Genomic DNA, 17654 nt, shown 5'->3' with positions numbered 1-17654 from the left:
ACATTTCTGGTTCACAGTTTTCATTTTTAATATGTTCCTTAAGACTGCAAGAAAGCTGGGGTTCTGCCCAGATTCAGAACAGACAAGCAGATTGAGCAGGGTAAATATAGCCTGATATAAATCACAGTGAACATATGGAAAAAGCTGATTGAGGATTCAGCCGATAGGGAATTAAAGGCCAGCAGTAAAATTAATTCTGCTCAACATAGTTTTATGGGAAGTACAGCTTGTGAAACAAATAGTTGACAAAACCCCCTTGACTTAAATGTTTTAATATTTGATAAAATTGCAAATTTGATAAGATGATACCATCGATGTAATAAACTTTGAAAAGTATTTGACTTACTGCCATGTGAAACCAACTAATAAAAACATAAACTGAACTATATAATGAAACAGATCAGACTTGAATGAGTAACAGACTGGCTAGCAGGTCTTAACGTAGGATCATCAATAAAAGAGCTTCAAGGACTAAGTGGCTTTCCCACAGTGTACTCATGGGGAGCAATGTAAAAGCCAATGATATTTAACATTTTCTTTGCTGATTTTATCAGCCGTAATTTTACACTTTGAAATTAACAGGCACTCTGAAAATTGGCAGGACAACAATAGCCCTGAAGACAAGGCAGTTGTTAAGAGAGATTGAAACGACTAAGTGAAGTTTTTTGTTTTTTAATATGGAAAGATGCAAATAATCCATGTAGAAGAAAGAAGCCAGCAGACTATGCTTGGAAAATAGAGGATGAGAGTAGAGAGACTGGAAATTGTGTCTGGGTGGTGAAGAGGAAGGAGACGGTTGTGAATGATGAAGTATGGTATTGGAGCCAAAAGAGTAATGCTGTGTGTAGGGAGAGCCCAGGAGTGTGACCAGGGTGATGATTTTATGCTGTATATAGAACTTCCAAGAAAATTTAGTGTGGCACACAGCTTTGCTTTCTGCCTGCGTCAAAAAGGCTTAAAAATGGCTAAAATGCATATAACCATTTATCACTAAAAAGTACTTGCAGCATCTGCATTAGTGCTGGGGAATTCTTTGTTGAATTAAGGAGTTCTGTCTGCAGAGTTTATTCTTGATTCAGCCTTCTTTGCATGGATGTCCCCATGGCACATACAGCATAGCCAGACCCAAAGCAGAGCGCTTAAGCTTCATATACAGGAGGTCAGAAAAGATGAATTGATGACTCTAAATAATGTATCTATAGTAGACTGTGGTGAATCAATAATTTTGGGGAAAGTAGTGTGGTGTTATGCAGAGTTCTAGAGAATAAGAAATAGTTCTAGTTTGATGTATTTTGGAAAATTTTAAAAATAATTTTTTATGTCCACCTGTGTTCAGCCACCGCAGACTTCTGTGTCCTGTGGTAAATAGATTAAGACCACATAACTGTAAATAGACCATACCTTGGACAATTTACATCTAATAGGTGAGAGATGGATGGGGAAGGCAAACCAGTGGGGATTGGATTGACTAGATCATTTTTCAAGAACAGAATTTTGAATAGGACACATATATGGATATTTAGTCTGTTAAGTCATGCTGCCTCCATAAAAACAGCTAGAATAAAAGCAATATCTAAATAGCGTTATTATTCCTACTAACTACTACTGTGTGTATGCCACATAGGCTGTATACCACCAAGTGTATTGTTACCTGTTTCTACTTGAAAGATTTTAAGACATAATTGTTTATATTTGGAATTTTTAATGTTATCTTTTACTGTAAATGCTAGATAAGCTAAAAGAAATGTAAAATTTGAAACTAGTTGTTAAAAATATTTTAAATGATCTTATTGATACCTCCATAGTTATCACAGTTGTATAAAATAGACAAGCCCTATAAAGATCTGTCATTAAGTGATATGTGTACTGTAGTTGTCTTCAAAACCAAGTATTTTGTGCTTTTTATTTATTAAAAATATAAAATGTGTGCATTATCAGCACTCTTTTTTATGTACAAGTCATTAAATCCATTTACCTGATTTGAAATTGCTCTTCATGTTTCTTTGGAGCTTTATATAATGTTACTTTGAAAAAGATTTCCTGGAAAACTGTTTATTTTTCCTATATTCTGGTTATATAGGTCATTCACTGTAAGAATAAAATAAAGATATTACATAAATGAAGTATGAAAATGTTTTTGCTCAGAGGTAATTTTCCTCTCATTTGTGGTGTATAACTTGTTCTCCTTTAATTTAATAATGACTAAGTATAGAAGAGAATGCTTTTTTTTCCCTAATGTGTATGAAGTATTTCAGTTGTTCTTGCTTGCAGTTTTATAACCCTTTCACATTTCTAACACTGACCTTGATTTCAATTCACATTCATAGAGACCTTTTTGTCTTAATGTAATTGAGTATAAATGCATCATCAGTTGATGCACCAAAACTCTAGAACAATATTACGTTTAGAAAATATTTAACTTTACACTGGGCTGAATTTCAGTAAATACACTCCCTTATACCTCTTACAGCTACTAAAGAAGTGCTGCAGCTGCACTTACAAGGGAATCAAAGATACTCTGTGTTGAAGATAGCTAGAGGAAAGACAGCTTCCCTCTGTGAACTGGAGCCTTAGTTGTTTAAGCTTTGGAATGTCCATTGAGAGTGTGTCTGTCTATAAATAACACAATTAGGAATTACTAATACTTAGTGCTGCTATAGTATAGTAAGATACAAGATGCTATGTGCATTCTGCAACCATTTATACTGTGTAATTGTTAACACTTTCCCTGACCTGAGCTAACCATAATTCTCCCAAACGATGCCTGGATGTGATTCAGAGAGTAGTTCATAGGTAGTATGGATTTTTCCTTCGGAGGGAAAGGATATTAAGTCACGATGTGTCAGTTTCTTCTCCCAAGTAACAAGTGATAGGACACTTCAGTTTTGGGCCTCTCAGTACAAGAAAGATACTGAGCTGCTGGAGTGTGTCCAGAAGAAGGCGACAAAGCTGGTGAAGGGCATGGAGAATAAGTCTTATGAGAAGCATCTGAGGAATCTCTGATTGTTTAGCGTGGCAAGAGAAAGCTCGGGGCGACCTTATTGCTCTCTACAACTACCTGAAAGGAGGTTGTAGTGAGGTGGGTGTTGGCCTGTTCTCCCAAGTAACAAGTGATAGGACAAGAGGAAATGGCTTCAAGTTGTACTGAGGGAGGTTTAGATTGGATATTAGGAAAAAATTTTTTACTGAAAGAGGGATGACGCATTGGAACAGGCTGCCTAGGGAAGTGCTTGAGTCACCATCCCTGGAGGTATTTAAAAGTTGTGTAGATGTGGTGCTTAGGGACGTGGTTTCGTGGTAGACTTGGCAGTGCTAGGTTTGTGTTTGGACTCAGTCTTAAGGGTCTTTTCCAACCAAAATGATTCTATGTTTCTGTGATTTGTTTGTTATTAAGATCTTAAAATCAAGGAGAAGGTCTCTGTCCCATTTGATTTACAGTATGAAAAAGAATCTTGGATTCTGCCTCCCAAATGATCCCCCCATATGCATGCTGTTTTTCCTAGCTCCTTCAGTGTTTTCAAAATCTTTGTTTTTGTGGTTGATGGCCAGAAGTGTCCAGGCATGTGAGTTACAGTGAAAAGATCACTGGCACCAAACTAGTCTGTGCAGCTCATTGGTGTTTTCATTCTTCCAGTTGTGTCTTTCTATATCTCATGTGTAAAAAGCAGTGATATCCTTTTTTTAGATAAAAGTGAAAAAAAAAAAGAAGTGGATGTCTCTCTCTTAATCCTTGTTATTTTTTCATGTGTAAAAAGCCCTTTAAAATATGATATTATACTTTGAAAGAAAATATTATTATAAGTTTCACTCCTGTTTGCTACATCACAGCATCAACCTTTAGTCCATGTTTTTACTCACTATCAGCATCTCGGCAAGAATCACAGGAGGTGAAACAAGTGATGTTTTGTTAGGTACTTAAGAGGTATATAGGTAGAGAGAATCTTATTTTGCACTAGTCAGTGAATAGGCTCCTGAATGATCTGTCAAAATATATGTGTCTTGTTGGACAAAGTGTCTGAGTTATGGTAGATCTTAAATAAATTATCCAGAGGAGAGGGCAATCTGCTGTGTAAATATTTCAAGTTTTCAGATTGAAGCCTTTACTCTTATCTGCATTTAGAGGCCTGGCCTTATTTTGTAGCAGATAATATTGTGTCAAAGCGATATTTAGTTCTACTCAGCAGCTGTTGTATTCATATTAGATTATGTCAGATTTAATCCTGAATATATTCAAAAAGAGCACCCAGTTGTGCTGACAAACGTAAAATAATTTTCAGTTAAATATGTTCTATCACAGACCACTGGAGCACATTGCCTCTCTAAAGAATGACAACGATGGTGTGCAAGCTCAGCTTTATATTTCCCGCTGCTTGTTGAATTCCCATATTATATCCAAACATCTCAGCAGTAGACTCAGTGGTATCCTGCTGGAACATTGCAATAGCAGAGGTAGACAAAGTGAGGCATTTTCTCAAGGGTATTATTTTCACAATCATACTAATTGCACATGCCTGATTCACCACTGCTTGCATATTCATTTGTACTTGTTCAAAGAGAATGCAATTTAATTTTAAAATACTCTCAAATCACTGCAATACTCATCTTACATGGTGAAAGAACGAGACAATAAAGTGGATAATGAACTTGTCAGGTTTTTGTAAGGAGAAGTGAAATTTTGCTTAGAGAAGAAACAATAAAAGTCAAGGTTCATTTCTAGAGTACTTCAAAGAGTATCCTGTAAATCCTGGGTCAAACACATTGTACAGAGAGGGCACCTTCTTAATTTCAATGATGCTGTAATAAGGAGATGACATAAAAATCAGAACAGTGTGCAAGAACCTAGTTTTACTGGAAGAGAGCAGGCAGCTGTAGTCGATGGAACAAAATCAGCTCTTCTGGAGAGCACTTCATGGCAGGAAATATGGTAGAACGGTCTCAGGCGCTCTCAAGAGAAGCCTTTCTCCTTCTCCTTACTCACTGCAGAAGGAACGTAGATAACTATATGTGCCAAAAGTGGGATGGGAGAAACAGTTCTTTCCTTCCCCAGCTAAACCTCTAGCCCTTTAGGGTGCTCATTTAAAATTTAAGAAAGTTCAGTTTACTTTTATAGGCATGCCTGAGTACTTGCCATGCTTCCCTGCTGTATGACTTAAACTCTTTCTGGGTATTTTGGAGTTAGGCTTGCCATCTTGTCTGTTTCTGCAGATCCAGTTTGTATAAATGATTATACAAAGTCTAGAAAGCAGGTGTTATATCTTCTGATAAATTTTGTAATCTTTATAATCTGCCATGATGAATACTTAATTGTTTCATTGTGTTATGCAGTACTGTAGGTTCTTTTGAATGTGAATAAGCAATTTGCCCCTTCCCCCAGTGGCCCAGTCATCAGTTCCCAAGAGCTCCAAGGAGCAGTGTGTCTCTAGGAGCTTAACTTGCTTGCGTATTTGAATCTTGAAATAAATATTTGTCCTATAAGTAGTGACAGTAAGAATTGGAGAGTTTGATATGCTAGGGTAGGATAAGAGGTTGAGCTCCACACCCAAGTTCTGGTTTCCAATTCCAGTCTCTGCTCAGAAGACTATACAAAGTCCTTTTACAGCAGCAATTAAAATATATAATTTCTTTTGTAACCTGAGGATTGAGGAAAATTCTTAGCACAGACTAGTTTAAGCAGCTTTGGGAAGCACAAATAACTATTTAAAGTTTGCAAGGCAGCTGCTTCGTTGCAACTTTTACTCCTTGTGGACTTGACAGCATAGCGTTTCATATCTGTAGGCATAGCTGGGGGAGTGCTCTCTTCAATGTGAATTAATGCTGGTTACTGTGAACTCTCTGATCCATCTGGCATCTCAGTGGATGTCCATTTACTAACAATGCATTGTGTAAGCGCCATTTGGATTTTGAAGGCTGTATTTTATAGCTCTTTGTAGGTCACCAGTGATTATGATAGGGCTTGCAGTTTTTACTCCTTCAACGTTCTTCTAAGTTAGAGCTTGGTCCTGAATGCAGTAAAAATAAAGGCGAAGCCAGACTGATATGTTCTATCATGCTTGGGTGAGAGGGGAAAATCTAGCACATTTCAAAGAACAGATTTCCCTTAAACTTCATTTCTGCCACTTTTCACATAGGAAGGGAGGAGAAGAGAGTTTATGCTGCCAGTTTATTAGATTTTGGGTTCAAGCTAGAAGTGACAAAGTATTTTGATGTTACATATTTTGAGTGGAATCAGAAATTCAGGATAGGGGCCTGGGACCTATACACTACATAAACTAGCACCTCAGCATGGCAATCCGTGAAGTCTTCTGTATTCAGTCTACAGCTCTCTTTTAGAAAGACTTCCAAGTCAGGGAGAAGCTGAGATGACTAACACAAAGCTGCATTAAGATCCCACAGTTTACTTAGCAAATTTTTGGCCAGACATGTTTTCACTGGAGTAGATACCTAAAATAAGAATCCAAGAATTGTTCAGGGTGTTTGAAAGAGAGACTGTGCGGAAATTCAGAGCTTGAGAATCCTAAATCTACTTCAGAGGTCTATTATCTTCAGTATGTACTGGTTTTTAAGTAGCTGGACTGATGCTTTATACTTCTTAAAAGAGGAGTTTCTATTTCCATTCAACAAGGTTATAGGAGTTGTTCACTAGGTTCCTTAGGAAAGTGCTGTGATCTAAGTGTTCTAAGATGTTCTGGATCTCTGCTTGGATTTCATTAGAGCACGTGGTGTAACTTTGGTCCTTGGGTATAGTATGTAGACTCCTGGTATTTCATAATATGATTCACATGTGATCAATTGACTCTCTATAGTATCTACATACTGTTATTTTCTTATTTTCATTTACCAGGTGTTTATTTACATAACTATTACAAGCTACCTAGTCTGATGAAGTTGAACTTCAATATTCAAGAGTGATTTACTCAATACAGCCTAAAATCATGTTGAAAAAGAAGAACATATCTGCAAGCAAAGCTTCCTTAGTCCTCTTTCTGTGCCAAATTATTTCTGCATTGGATGTACCTCTTGACTGTAAGTATTAACCTCCTAAATAAGTGCAGATTAGTCAATTTCTTTGTAGGAGGATGAAGATAACTCCAATATGGAGTGTGTTTGCTCACACATTGAATATTTACACTGAAGATTTTCAAGAACTGTGCATGTAAAATAACTTACGTTGTTCACTTGAGAAGGGTTTACATAGGATTGTCATGAATACTCACACTTTGGCATGTCTTTATTGAGCACTTTATTTGATGAAAACGAAGAAGGGAAGAGAAGCCTAGTTATTTGTGAAATTAAGATCGTAGTGACACTTTGCTGAAAAAAACAGGACAATTCCATGTTACTGTAAACAGTCACCCTTATCTTCACGTAAGAGGTTTCCAGAGGCTGATATAAGATCTGGCAAGATTCAAATGCCTAAAGTTCAGACACTAGAAGCATCTTACTTTTTGATCTAGAAGAATAAGTTAAGCTCCTAGATTTCCTAAGCAGTGCCTGATAACAGTGCAGTACCTAACTTTAAATTAAAATGTTTACTTTAAGTGCTGAGCAGAAAACTCTAGCATTAACCAGTGAGGAAACATCTAGAAGAGGAGAAATCCCAAGATTTGAAATTCTTGTCTAACGTAGGCCTGTGTTAGTGGGGAATTTTGAAGGTAGTACTTCATGCTGAAAAGGAAGCAATGGTAGCAGCTGCGTTTTATAGCCCTAGTAGCTAATTTTATAAGATTATTTATGCTCCAGGTTGTTATTTTCTTCTTAAGATAAGCAAGATCACATTTTCAGAATTCAGTGAACCATGGTGTACCTCACAAGGACTATTCATTTGTTAAGCTAATTACCAGAGAAGAGAACATTAGCACTGGTGTTAAACTGGCAAATTAATACATCAGTACATTTGCCTATGATTCTAATCCCCATGGCTTTCTTTACTCCCATGGTTTTGATACCTTCCTACTTTCCATAAATGCATGTTTTTTCTTTAGTAATCATTGACATAAGTTGCATCTACTTTGGTGGTTTTTTCCCCCCCCTGCATATTTACAAGCCTCTCAAACCAATGACTTGTATTTCTGCAACAAGATCAATATATCTGAATCACAGATAGAGCAATAAACTGGCTTAAAGAGGGTTTTAAGAGTTTTATGAATGAATGTCTTATTTTCCAAACTTATTTTTTCTCCCTGAATGTTTTTGCAGGCTATAAATAGTGCCTTAAAGCCTTCTTGTGGTTTTGGAACTAATGTGAATTGTGCACTCCTCTAATATCTTATGTGTAGAGCAACACTTCAGGATAAATTAACCAGGAATGTGTGAATGGACTGAAATGAGTAGCCCTTTTAGATGTATCTGTTAACTCTCAGTTAGTTTGTTCTGTACTACATAATGTTTAATAAGTGTGTTAGATCTGATAAAGTCATACTTGAAATTTTAGCCAAAAAACCCATATTAACCAAAATTATATCTATAATGAGGTTATTGATTTCATAAATAACAATTAGAATGGGCTCTGGGAGAGCGCCGCAAGAGAAGGGCTTATATTTTCTCTGGGTATTCTCTACATACCCACTACAGAGACCTGGTGGTGAAAACATACTTGATCAGTTGAACCATCCAGGTTAGCAGTTCCTGTGCTTGTCAGTGTCTCAGAGTAGGTAAGGGACGACTGACAATGCAGCTGACCAAAAGCAGTTTGACTTACTCTGAAACATTAGTGATGAGGAGACCTCTATGCAAAACATTTGAAGTAAGCAATAGAAATGTGACAACTAAGATGATGCTTTTTGGTTTATTAGTTTTTCAAACCAAAAGGGATTGCATTTCTGTTGAGTAGAATTAGGTGTTTTCGTCTGTGTAAGAGTAATTTCAGCCTGCAGCATTCTCTTTGTTCTTCCATATAATCATATGGGTGGATTGATTTTCACTGCAGCATGAGGGCAGTGCACTACATTAATTCTGATTTGCTTTTTCCTCAGTACCAGTGTTTTGTGTCCTTGCAAGACCAAAACCGTATACCACGGTTGCCCTTAAAAAGTCAACACTTCAAGAAAGTTTTTTATACCATGAACTTTGAGATACATGTAGTAATACCTGAGACAATGGAAATATTGGCTGGAATTTCAGGCATCACTGCATGGGTTACAGTGCCAAATATGTTAAAGGTTTTCTTTTTAATGGTGACAAATGTACTTGTCAGAGATACTTATCTTCCCTCTCAACAATGCTAATTTTCTTTTAACTAACAAATGTTTCTCTTTAATCTCCGTTTGTTCATTCAACTGCTGATTCTGATGGGGGAATAAAAGCAAAACTTCTAGAAGAATGTAAGTTCCTGTCCACACAAACTAGGCTATGTGCTGCTGAAAATTAATACTGATTGTGTTACAAATTGAACTTGCAGTTCAAAAACGTGTGATTCTGATATTTTGTTGATAGTTGGTTTGCTGTAGCTTGATGTTTTGTGCATGCAGTGATCAGAAAATACTACTGTACGTAAATCGGTGTTCTGATATTTTAAACAAATTAATCGTGTGATTTTTGATCGTGTGCTGTCTGAACATTAAAATCTTTACACAATACTAGCATGAGCAATGTTTTGTTACTACTTTCAGGAGTAAATATATATGATAAAAACCAAATTTATTGGGATACATGTACTTACAGAACTGCCTGATAGAGGGAAATAGACTGTATTCAAAGCACCTTTCTAAAGAAATACACAAAAAGTCGTTATCGTCATGTGAATATGTCACCTTCCTTTTTTAAGCACTCTTCTTTCTGCAGTAAGGAAGAGGAGCAAAACCCAGCTCTGCATGGCCTGTTCTCTTCTGCTTAGCTGCTATACCTCATTATGATTCCATGATTTGATTTTTTTCTGGCTATTTCTTGAGGGTAGGGCTTTACAGACAGCTGCCTCTTTCAGTGCAACTGAATACTTAATGTATGATGCTAGGGAAGACTTAAAATAAAAATGCCAGTTTTGCAATTTTAACTGTCTAAAGTGAGGCATGAGAACATAGCTAGCTAATGACTGAAGTATTTTGCTAAAGTCACTAGAAATTACCCCAAAGTAGTAGCAAAGTGTATTGCTGGACAGACAATTTACAACAATTAGACAGGAGCATTCAAGGAATTTATTAAACTGGTTCCTTTAGATAATGCTGAACTATAAGCATATGAATAATGTTGAGGAAGGCAGCTTTCTGACTATCTTGATATCATAAGCAGGGTTTTTTTAAATGGAAAAATACACATAGATAATGGTAACAGATTATGAATTACTTCAAATAGGTAGGCAACAACTACATTGTCAGGTGAATAAATTCTGTTTTGTGCTACTCATTCTAGAGTATTTGATAAAATGTAAATGTTAAAATGTTTGTTTCTCCTGGGACAATTCACAAGATCAATTATGCATTTGTTAGGTTTTTTTTGAGGAGAATCAGTACTAGACGTTTCCTACATGTTTAGTCTATTTGGAAAGTAGTTACTATTTTTGTAATTTTTTAGTCTTATAACACATTGTTTACTCCTGAAAAGTAGCGCCAAAAAGCATGCTTTGTAGATTAATTCAATATGGTGAGGACAATAAATGTGGGAAAAGTTTGCACCCATAGAGAATTTAAAATACATAAAATGTTTAGAAATGCAAAACAATGTCTTTTTTTCCTTCTGTGTGACAAAAAAACATTTTGTGTGGGTATGTGTCTCACAGCTCTTCATTCAGGATATGTTGAACTTAGAATTCAGGTGTCTTTTGGTTTTGCGAAAATCTGTTGAAATCTGATGTATAGAAATTATATTCGTTGCACTTTCTGGCCAAGGTCTTCATTGGCTGTAAATCAGTGTAGCTCAGTTGGATATTAATATAGCTACACTGATTTACAAGAGTACAGGACTTCAGCCTCCTAATACAAAGGATACAAATCCCACCTTTCTCTCAGTGATTTGGTTACTAATTGCAGTTCTGCTTTCTTTGCTTACAAAACTGTATCGCTGATACTTTGAAAATATTGTTAAATTCCTCTCTGTTTCTTATATTCCATAATGAAGTGTTGCAACCTCCTACAATAACTCAGCAATCTCCAAAAGATTACATTGTTGACCCTCGAGAGAATATTGTAATACAGTGTGAAGCAAAAGGAAAGCCACCTCCTAGGTTAGTAGCATTTTGTTTTGCTTTTCTTTGGCCTAGGAAAACTTGGAGAAAATAGTGTAACTTCTGTAAACTAACAAGTATATGGGTATGTATGTGCTTGCACATGCAGAAATACGGGTGCACTCCTACTTTTGTAATCAAAACAGTTACCAGATAATAGCATAAATTTTACTTTTCTCATACTGATGTTTATATTTTTCCATAGTCATCGGGCAACTGTAGTATTTTTTCCTCCCCAAAGCTCTAACAGTAAAATAATACTCAATTATTAGAAGAGCAGATAGGTGAATGCCCATGGAAAGCACTAAAAGACACACCATACTATGAACTGGGTCATTTTAGATACGGGCACAGTATCTAAGAAGAGTGGACCTTGAATACATCCAGAGTAACACTAATAAATTCAAATGTAATGCTGATCTTGAAATACATAAGAGTTCTGTCAGAAGTTATGTTTTATAATATGTATTAGTTTTAATGATCAGTAGCGTTGATTTACAGGGTGTTTTAAATAACCTTAAGTTTTGGTTTTGGCAGAAATGGTAACCCTGTGTATATAACAGATTCCTGATCATCTTCCATTTTAAGGCCCCATTTCAGTATCTCAAAATACTTGAAAATAGCTCATTTCAAGATACTGAGTACCTGCACTGGAAACAGCAGCTCGATGCCATGATGTGTTCTGGCATTGCTGGGAACTGCTTCTGGTATCAGAAACTGTGAAGAGAACTGTGCATCCCTTTACTCTCAGTAGTATAATGCTACAACTTACTAGTGAGGTCAGTCTCTATAACTGCTCATTCAGACACACACAGAGCTCGTTAAATGTACTACTGCTGAGTAACCCGGGGGGGGTCTACATTATTCCTCCTGGTTGCCTTGGGATCATGGTCATTATGCTTGGCAGTAGAATGGAGAAGATGGAGATTATCTAGGATATTGCCAGCCTTTCTAGTATTCTGCTAACAATAGGAGTGGCAAAGAGCTGCTGTTTTTACCAGTGTTTTAATATAGCAGGCACAGTGCCATTCTCAAGAGTCCATTTGCTGATGAGGGGGATCAGATGATTATTGTATGCTTTGGGAGAACTATACTGCTTCTACAGATACTTCTCTTGAATGCTTTTTTTGGGTTAGATTTACCTGAGAGAACAAGAGCATTGTCTGAGAGACTGACGTATCTGAGTTGTGTGCCAGGACTCTGCTGTACAGCCTCATCTTTCCTGTCAAACCGGTGTCTCACTTTGTTCTTCTGTTGCAGAGGCAGTGACAGGATTTAAGTGCAGAATTTTCTAAGGAGTGTTATAACCTTGCACTTAGTTTTTCTTATTTTTAAAGATAAGTTATTTCAATAGCTATACCGGTCCATGAGTCCTGATGAACTTCAAATGCATATTGGAACTTGAGCTGCTTCAAATCTCTGAAGATGAACTTTCTCAGTCCAAAGTGTGGATTTTTTGTTAAAATAGGGTAACTTCTTATTAGTGGGAGCAGCTGGCATAAGGGTTTATGGATGTGCTGCTACCTATAGCTTGAGCAGCAAAGATTCTTACTTTCTTGTACCTGAAATTCAGGGGTTTTGTACCACATTTGCCGCCTTTCATTTGAAGCTACATTACAGTTCCCTGTATCCTTCAGTGTTACTGGTAGCAGAACATTACAGAACCCCCACATTCTGCAGCTTCACTCGCAAGGCGTGCATAAGAAACAGGTTTGCTATTCATTCACTGTGCACGCTTGTACTCCCCAAAGTGCTGCAATGTGGTGCAAAGCTGCTCGTCACGTCCAGTTCTTCTGCTCTACTCCACCACAAAGTGCGAATAGCATGTTCAGTCCTATCTTCCTACTGCCAAAGGTCATCACACGTTTGGAGTCACTTAGAATTTGAGCTTTTCTGGTATCATATAAGTTTATACTTTTAGGAAGCATTCTAACCAGGAAGCATATATAGTGTTTGTGTTTAAGATTATGAAACTGAATATAACAATTACAAAAACTGCTGTTTGGAGCATTTGAATGCATGAGTGGTCGCACTTTACAGGCGTTGGTCTGGCTCTCTGTACTTTTGACCACTAACAAAGTGTAAGCAAGAAATTGATGTTTACAGTAGCATAAATTGCAGACTGTGAATCGCAGCTTTTTTTTTTACTTTTTTTTCGTGAGTTCTAATAGCCATCATTTTTAGTGACTATTTTTCAAAACAACTCTTACTTTGAGTAACACCAGTATAAATTTCCTATGTTAATCATGGGCTATCAGACTGCAAAATTTCATTTAAAGAATCAGGATTGTTTGCGTAAGAGTAGAGAGAAGAAATCAAACTCACCACACAGCCTTTAATTCACTTGCATAACTTTAAAATGGCCAAACCATTTAATGATCTCCTGCTGGGACCTGAGATGACACATTTCAGCCCAGAGCAGGTTTTAAAGGCAGGTTTTTAAGCCCGTTCAACAATAGGTTTTATAATGGAAATGCTAATGCAGCTTTAGTAATATCAGTTCTTGCAGATGTTGCTGTATGATCTTTAATAGAAAGAATATCAGTGCTTTCCCATACACAATTGACTTCAGAATCATTGAATGTTTGTTTTTTAAAAAATATTGCCTTTGAATTGGCTCCTGTTAACAAGTTCAGCCAAGCCTTTTATCTTAAAGTACTGTCAGATTTCTTACAGTAAAAGGTGCTCTATTACTTTATCAGTTCATTTAGTTTGGGAACATTTATTATTTATCTGCTAAAGAAAAAGCACTAAATATCATGTATTATTAAAAATTTCTTTTTTGTTCTTTCTCTCCACACATCTGCAAAATGCAACTGAAGAAGAAACTTTTCTTTTTGTTTTTATTATTTTAGCTTCTCCTGGACACGCAATGGAACTCATTTTGATATAGATAAAGATGCACTGGTAACAATGAAACCAAATTCAGGGACCCTTGTCATAAATATTATGAATGGTGGGAAGGCAGAAGCATACGAAGGAGTATACCAGTGTACAGCAAGGAATGAACGAGGAGCAGCCATTTCCAACAATATTGTTATAAGACCTTCTAGTAAGTGAAGCTCTTAATGTTCATGAAACGTGAAACACTTTGGTTTGCTTATTTTCTTACGAATGTTTTGATTTTTTTCTTGTCTTAAAAAATTTGATCATCAAGTAGATCATGTTAGAATGTATTGTATAGTTTCTGACATTCAGATTCAATAATGTTCTTTTTTTCATTATCATAGTTAAAACTTTCCATGATACTGTTACAGAACATCTAGTGAGTAGGCAAAATAATTTGAATCAGTTGATTATACCTTCCACAAATAATTGCTGCACAAAAATGTTTTTAAAAATCCCTAATTTTTCCCAAGGAAACTTAAAAAAGAGCAAAACAAATCTTCAGTAAACATGACAGGACTTAAAATTCTGATGCAGATGTTCTTATGGTTTTTTTCTGGAATATTATGTGCATTTTGTCCTTAAATTCTGGAATTTTTGTCAATCAGTATTTTTGATGTGTGATAAAATTACTCTCTGTAGGATCCCCTTTGTGGACTAAAGAAAAACTAGAACCAAATCATGTTCGAGAAGGTGATTCACTAGTACTACACTGCAGGCCTCCTGTTGGCTTACCACCACCTATAATATTTTGGATGGATAATGGTGAGTTTGTTTTATGCAGAATTAGTTTACTTTTTGCAGTTTTTTTTCTGTATAGTTCATCATTGCTTACAGAGAGCACAGATGTTGGAGTTTCCCTCTGAATTAAAATTCAAAGAATTCCATTTCCGTAGAAAGAAGAAACAAGCAGACATGCATCCCAAAAGCATGAAGCCAAAACCAGATGGCGATCTTAATGTAAATTGTAGATTAACCCACCGGTGAGAAATGGGAAGAGCTAAAGGGGGCTGCAGAGGAAGCTCAAAAAGGTCTATACAAACCCCCGAAGGGCATAATCGAGTAAATGTGGAGTCTGCAGATCATAATACTGGAGTTAACATGTTCTTGTTTTCCCTTAGCTTTCCAAAAGCTGCCTCAAAGTGAAAGAGTTTCCCAAGGTCTAAATGGAGACCTTTATTTTTCTAATGTACAACCAGAAGACAGCCGGGAGGACTATATCTGCTATGCAAGATTTAATCATACACAAACTATACAGCAGAAACAACCCATTTCTGTAAAAGTCTTTTCAAGTAGGTATTGTGTTACCTAATTACATACTTACATAGTGTTTATCCAGAATTCTCAAGCTATTTGCTGAAGTTCCATAGTGTTATGCTGGGGAATTTTGTCATTTTAATTCTGAATAAGAAATTACATTACTGTATAAACTTAAAATGTAATTGCCAGTTTTCCTGACATAATTAATTTTAAAAACTGTCATTTTTTTCCTTTATAAGGCTTTGTCTTTTGAAAAAATGTTTTGTAAGATTTGAAATCTTGAAAAAAATAGTGTAAAAAATAATACACGGATTACATGTCCAAGAATATGGAGTTATTATGATTATTATAACTATTGAAACAAATTAATCAGTCGTTTGATTAACTCACCATGGCCACATCATCACCTTTGATTCCCAGTATTTTGATTTATCCCACTTGTATGCATTCTTCATGATATTCTGTTTATTTCAGTGGATTCATTGAATGACACTATAGCTGCTAATTTGAGTGACACTGATATTTATGGTGGTGAGTTACACTGGTCCCCACTGATATTCCCTGTTTCACAGTAGCATTTAGTTAACTAACTTCACTTCCATGGCTACTTAACCTTTTGTACCCTTTTCAGTTTCTAATAAAGGTATCTATTAGTGCTGGTGATAATAAATACTTTAGAAAGGGACTACACAGTGTGATCTTTTCAAATATTTAATGTTTTGATTTTACTGTAACATACACCACATAAAAATATAAACTTATAATAAATGAGTCCTTTCACACTGGGTAGATTTTAAATATGTCTGTTTGATTGCTTCTGTAGTGTTGCCTTTCTATATTTTTCCTCCAATTTACCTCATACTTTGATACATTCATTATCACTAGGACTATTAATATCACATGCTGTGTAATAAATAACTGCAATTAAGTATTTAACAGATGCATTGCATGTTTAATATCTTATTGAATGTACCATTCATTTTTAACATATTTCATAAGTGTAAAACTGAAAATAATTAGAATCTAAACGCTTTAATGCTATCTGTATAAATAACTTTGTAGGGGGAAGATTAGTTTTGTCTGTCTGTTGTTTAAGCTGAAATTTACGTTTATCTGTGTTGAATGATCTTATGTATATAGTGAATTAAATCCTCCTAGATAAGTGCATGGATGCTTAGGAAGGCTGACTTTGGAGCCACACTGATACTATAATACTTGAGATTGTAGACTCTTTACTTGATACTGCGTGAGATAAATAGAAAATGCATTATATTTATTAATTTTTGTCTTTTTCCTTGTTGAGTGAGGCTTTGTACATATTAAACCATAACTTATAGGAATAAAATAAAACAAGGGCACTGAATTGTTTAATTCTCTGCATAATAACATCATTCAGGAGCAAACGAGAACTATGTACCTGAACACAGAATGAATAGCCACAATTAGTGAGGAAAACCTCATTTGGTTGTCTCACACCTCAGAAGTACCAGAGATAATTCTTCTCAGTTCGTATAGTCTTGCAAAATCAATCAGCAGTCCTTAGCAGTGCCAAAACTGGCTGCATTAGTTATTGCCTGTGACCATCAGCTGCTTTCTTGACTCTAGACCACTCTTTTCTCCCAACTATAAGCTGTTTGTTCACTAGTTTTTATAGAATTTGTAGCACATGCTGTATTAAAATTAAGTGTTCTGCTTATGTGAAACTATCGGGAAACCCTGCAACCTAATAAACAAGAGTTTATTATGTTTCTGCTCACAATTTCGAACAATACAGTAATTTACTATAGTGATTCAGACTGCTACTGAACTTTAGATCACTTTAATCCTGTATTTTAAAATTGATATAAAAGAATATGAAAGTATTTAGAGAAAGCACTCCATTACAGAAAGCACTTTTATTCTGTGCTTTCTGTGCCTTCCATGAAGGCACATGAAATCTATATACTTCAAGAGCCAACAGACAATAATGTCAGAAATGGATCTGATATTCATAGATGTCTGTTTACTGTGGTTATTTCTTGCGGGTTGATCAATGGTTCTTTATTAACAGAGTGAGGAACAGCTTGAATTAAAGTTATGTACATAGTAAGGGGAGAATACAAGGCTTAACTTTTGAAAAGAGTCCTCACACTGTCTAGAAAATATTGATCAATGCACATTGCAGATTGTAGAGTACCTTTTATCCTCAATGCTTATACTTCTTAATGCAATAACTTCACTTTATTTCTGTTTTGATGGAAGCCCAGAAATCACTGGTAACACTGTCTTGCGCTATGACTCACATCTGTGACCTCTTACTCCCTCGAATAGTTCTGCTGAAGTTAATAGGGACTGCTTAGGATTACACTCAGCA

At 35.9% G+C, this 17654-nt stretch overlaps 1 protein-coding gene across 38 annotated transcripts in view; it reads left to right on the top strand.

Moving 5' to 3' along the window:
* The window catches only part of NRCAM (neuronal cell adhesion molecule), a 156325-nt gene that overhangs the window by 77862 nt on the left and 60809 nt on the right, over positions 1 to 17654 (top strand). For 17 of the 38 annotated variants that reach the window (XR_008449276.1, XM_054063551.1, XM_054063542.1 and 14 more), the window contains 7 exons: positions 6842 to 7023; positions 9303 to 9320; positions 11050 to 11155; positions 14011 to 14207; positions 14684 to 14806; positions 15163 to 15333; positions 15776 to 15832. Coding sequence is in view for 37 of the 38 variants with exons in the window: in XM_054063551.1 (XP_053919526.1) it covers positions 6933 to 7023; positions 9303 to 9320; positions 11050 to 11155; positions 14011 to 14207; positions 14684 to 14806; positions 15163 to 15333; positions 15776 to 15832 (763 nt within the window). In the remaining variant the exon portion in view is untranslated. Of the gene's footprint in view, positions 1 to 6841; positions 7024 to 9302; positions 9321 to 11049; positions 11156 to 14010; positions 14208 to 14683; positions 14807 to 15162; positions 15334 to 15775; positions 15833 to 17654 lie in introns of those variants that run through there. The other 21 variants (XM_054063617.1, XM_054063583.1, XM_054063626.1 and 18 more) reach the window with 6 other exon arrangements.

The sequence above is a fragment of the Cuculus canorus genome, chromosome 1 (assembly GCF_017976375.1).
Source record: "Cuculus canorus isolate bCucCan1 chromosome 1, bCucCan1.pri, whole genome shotgun sequence".
Classification (NCBI taxonomy): domain Eukaryota; kingdom Metazoa; phylum Chordata; class Aves; order Cuculiformes; family Cuculidae; genus Cuculus; species Cuculus canorus.
The sequence above is the reverse complement of the archived record's forward strand: the minus strand, read 5'-3'. Positions and strand labels throughout refer to the sequence as shown.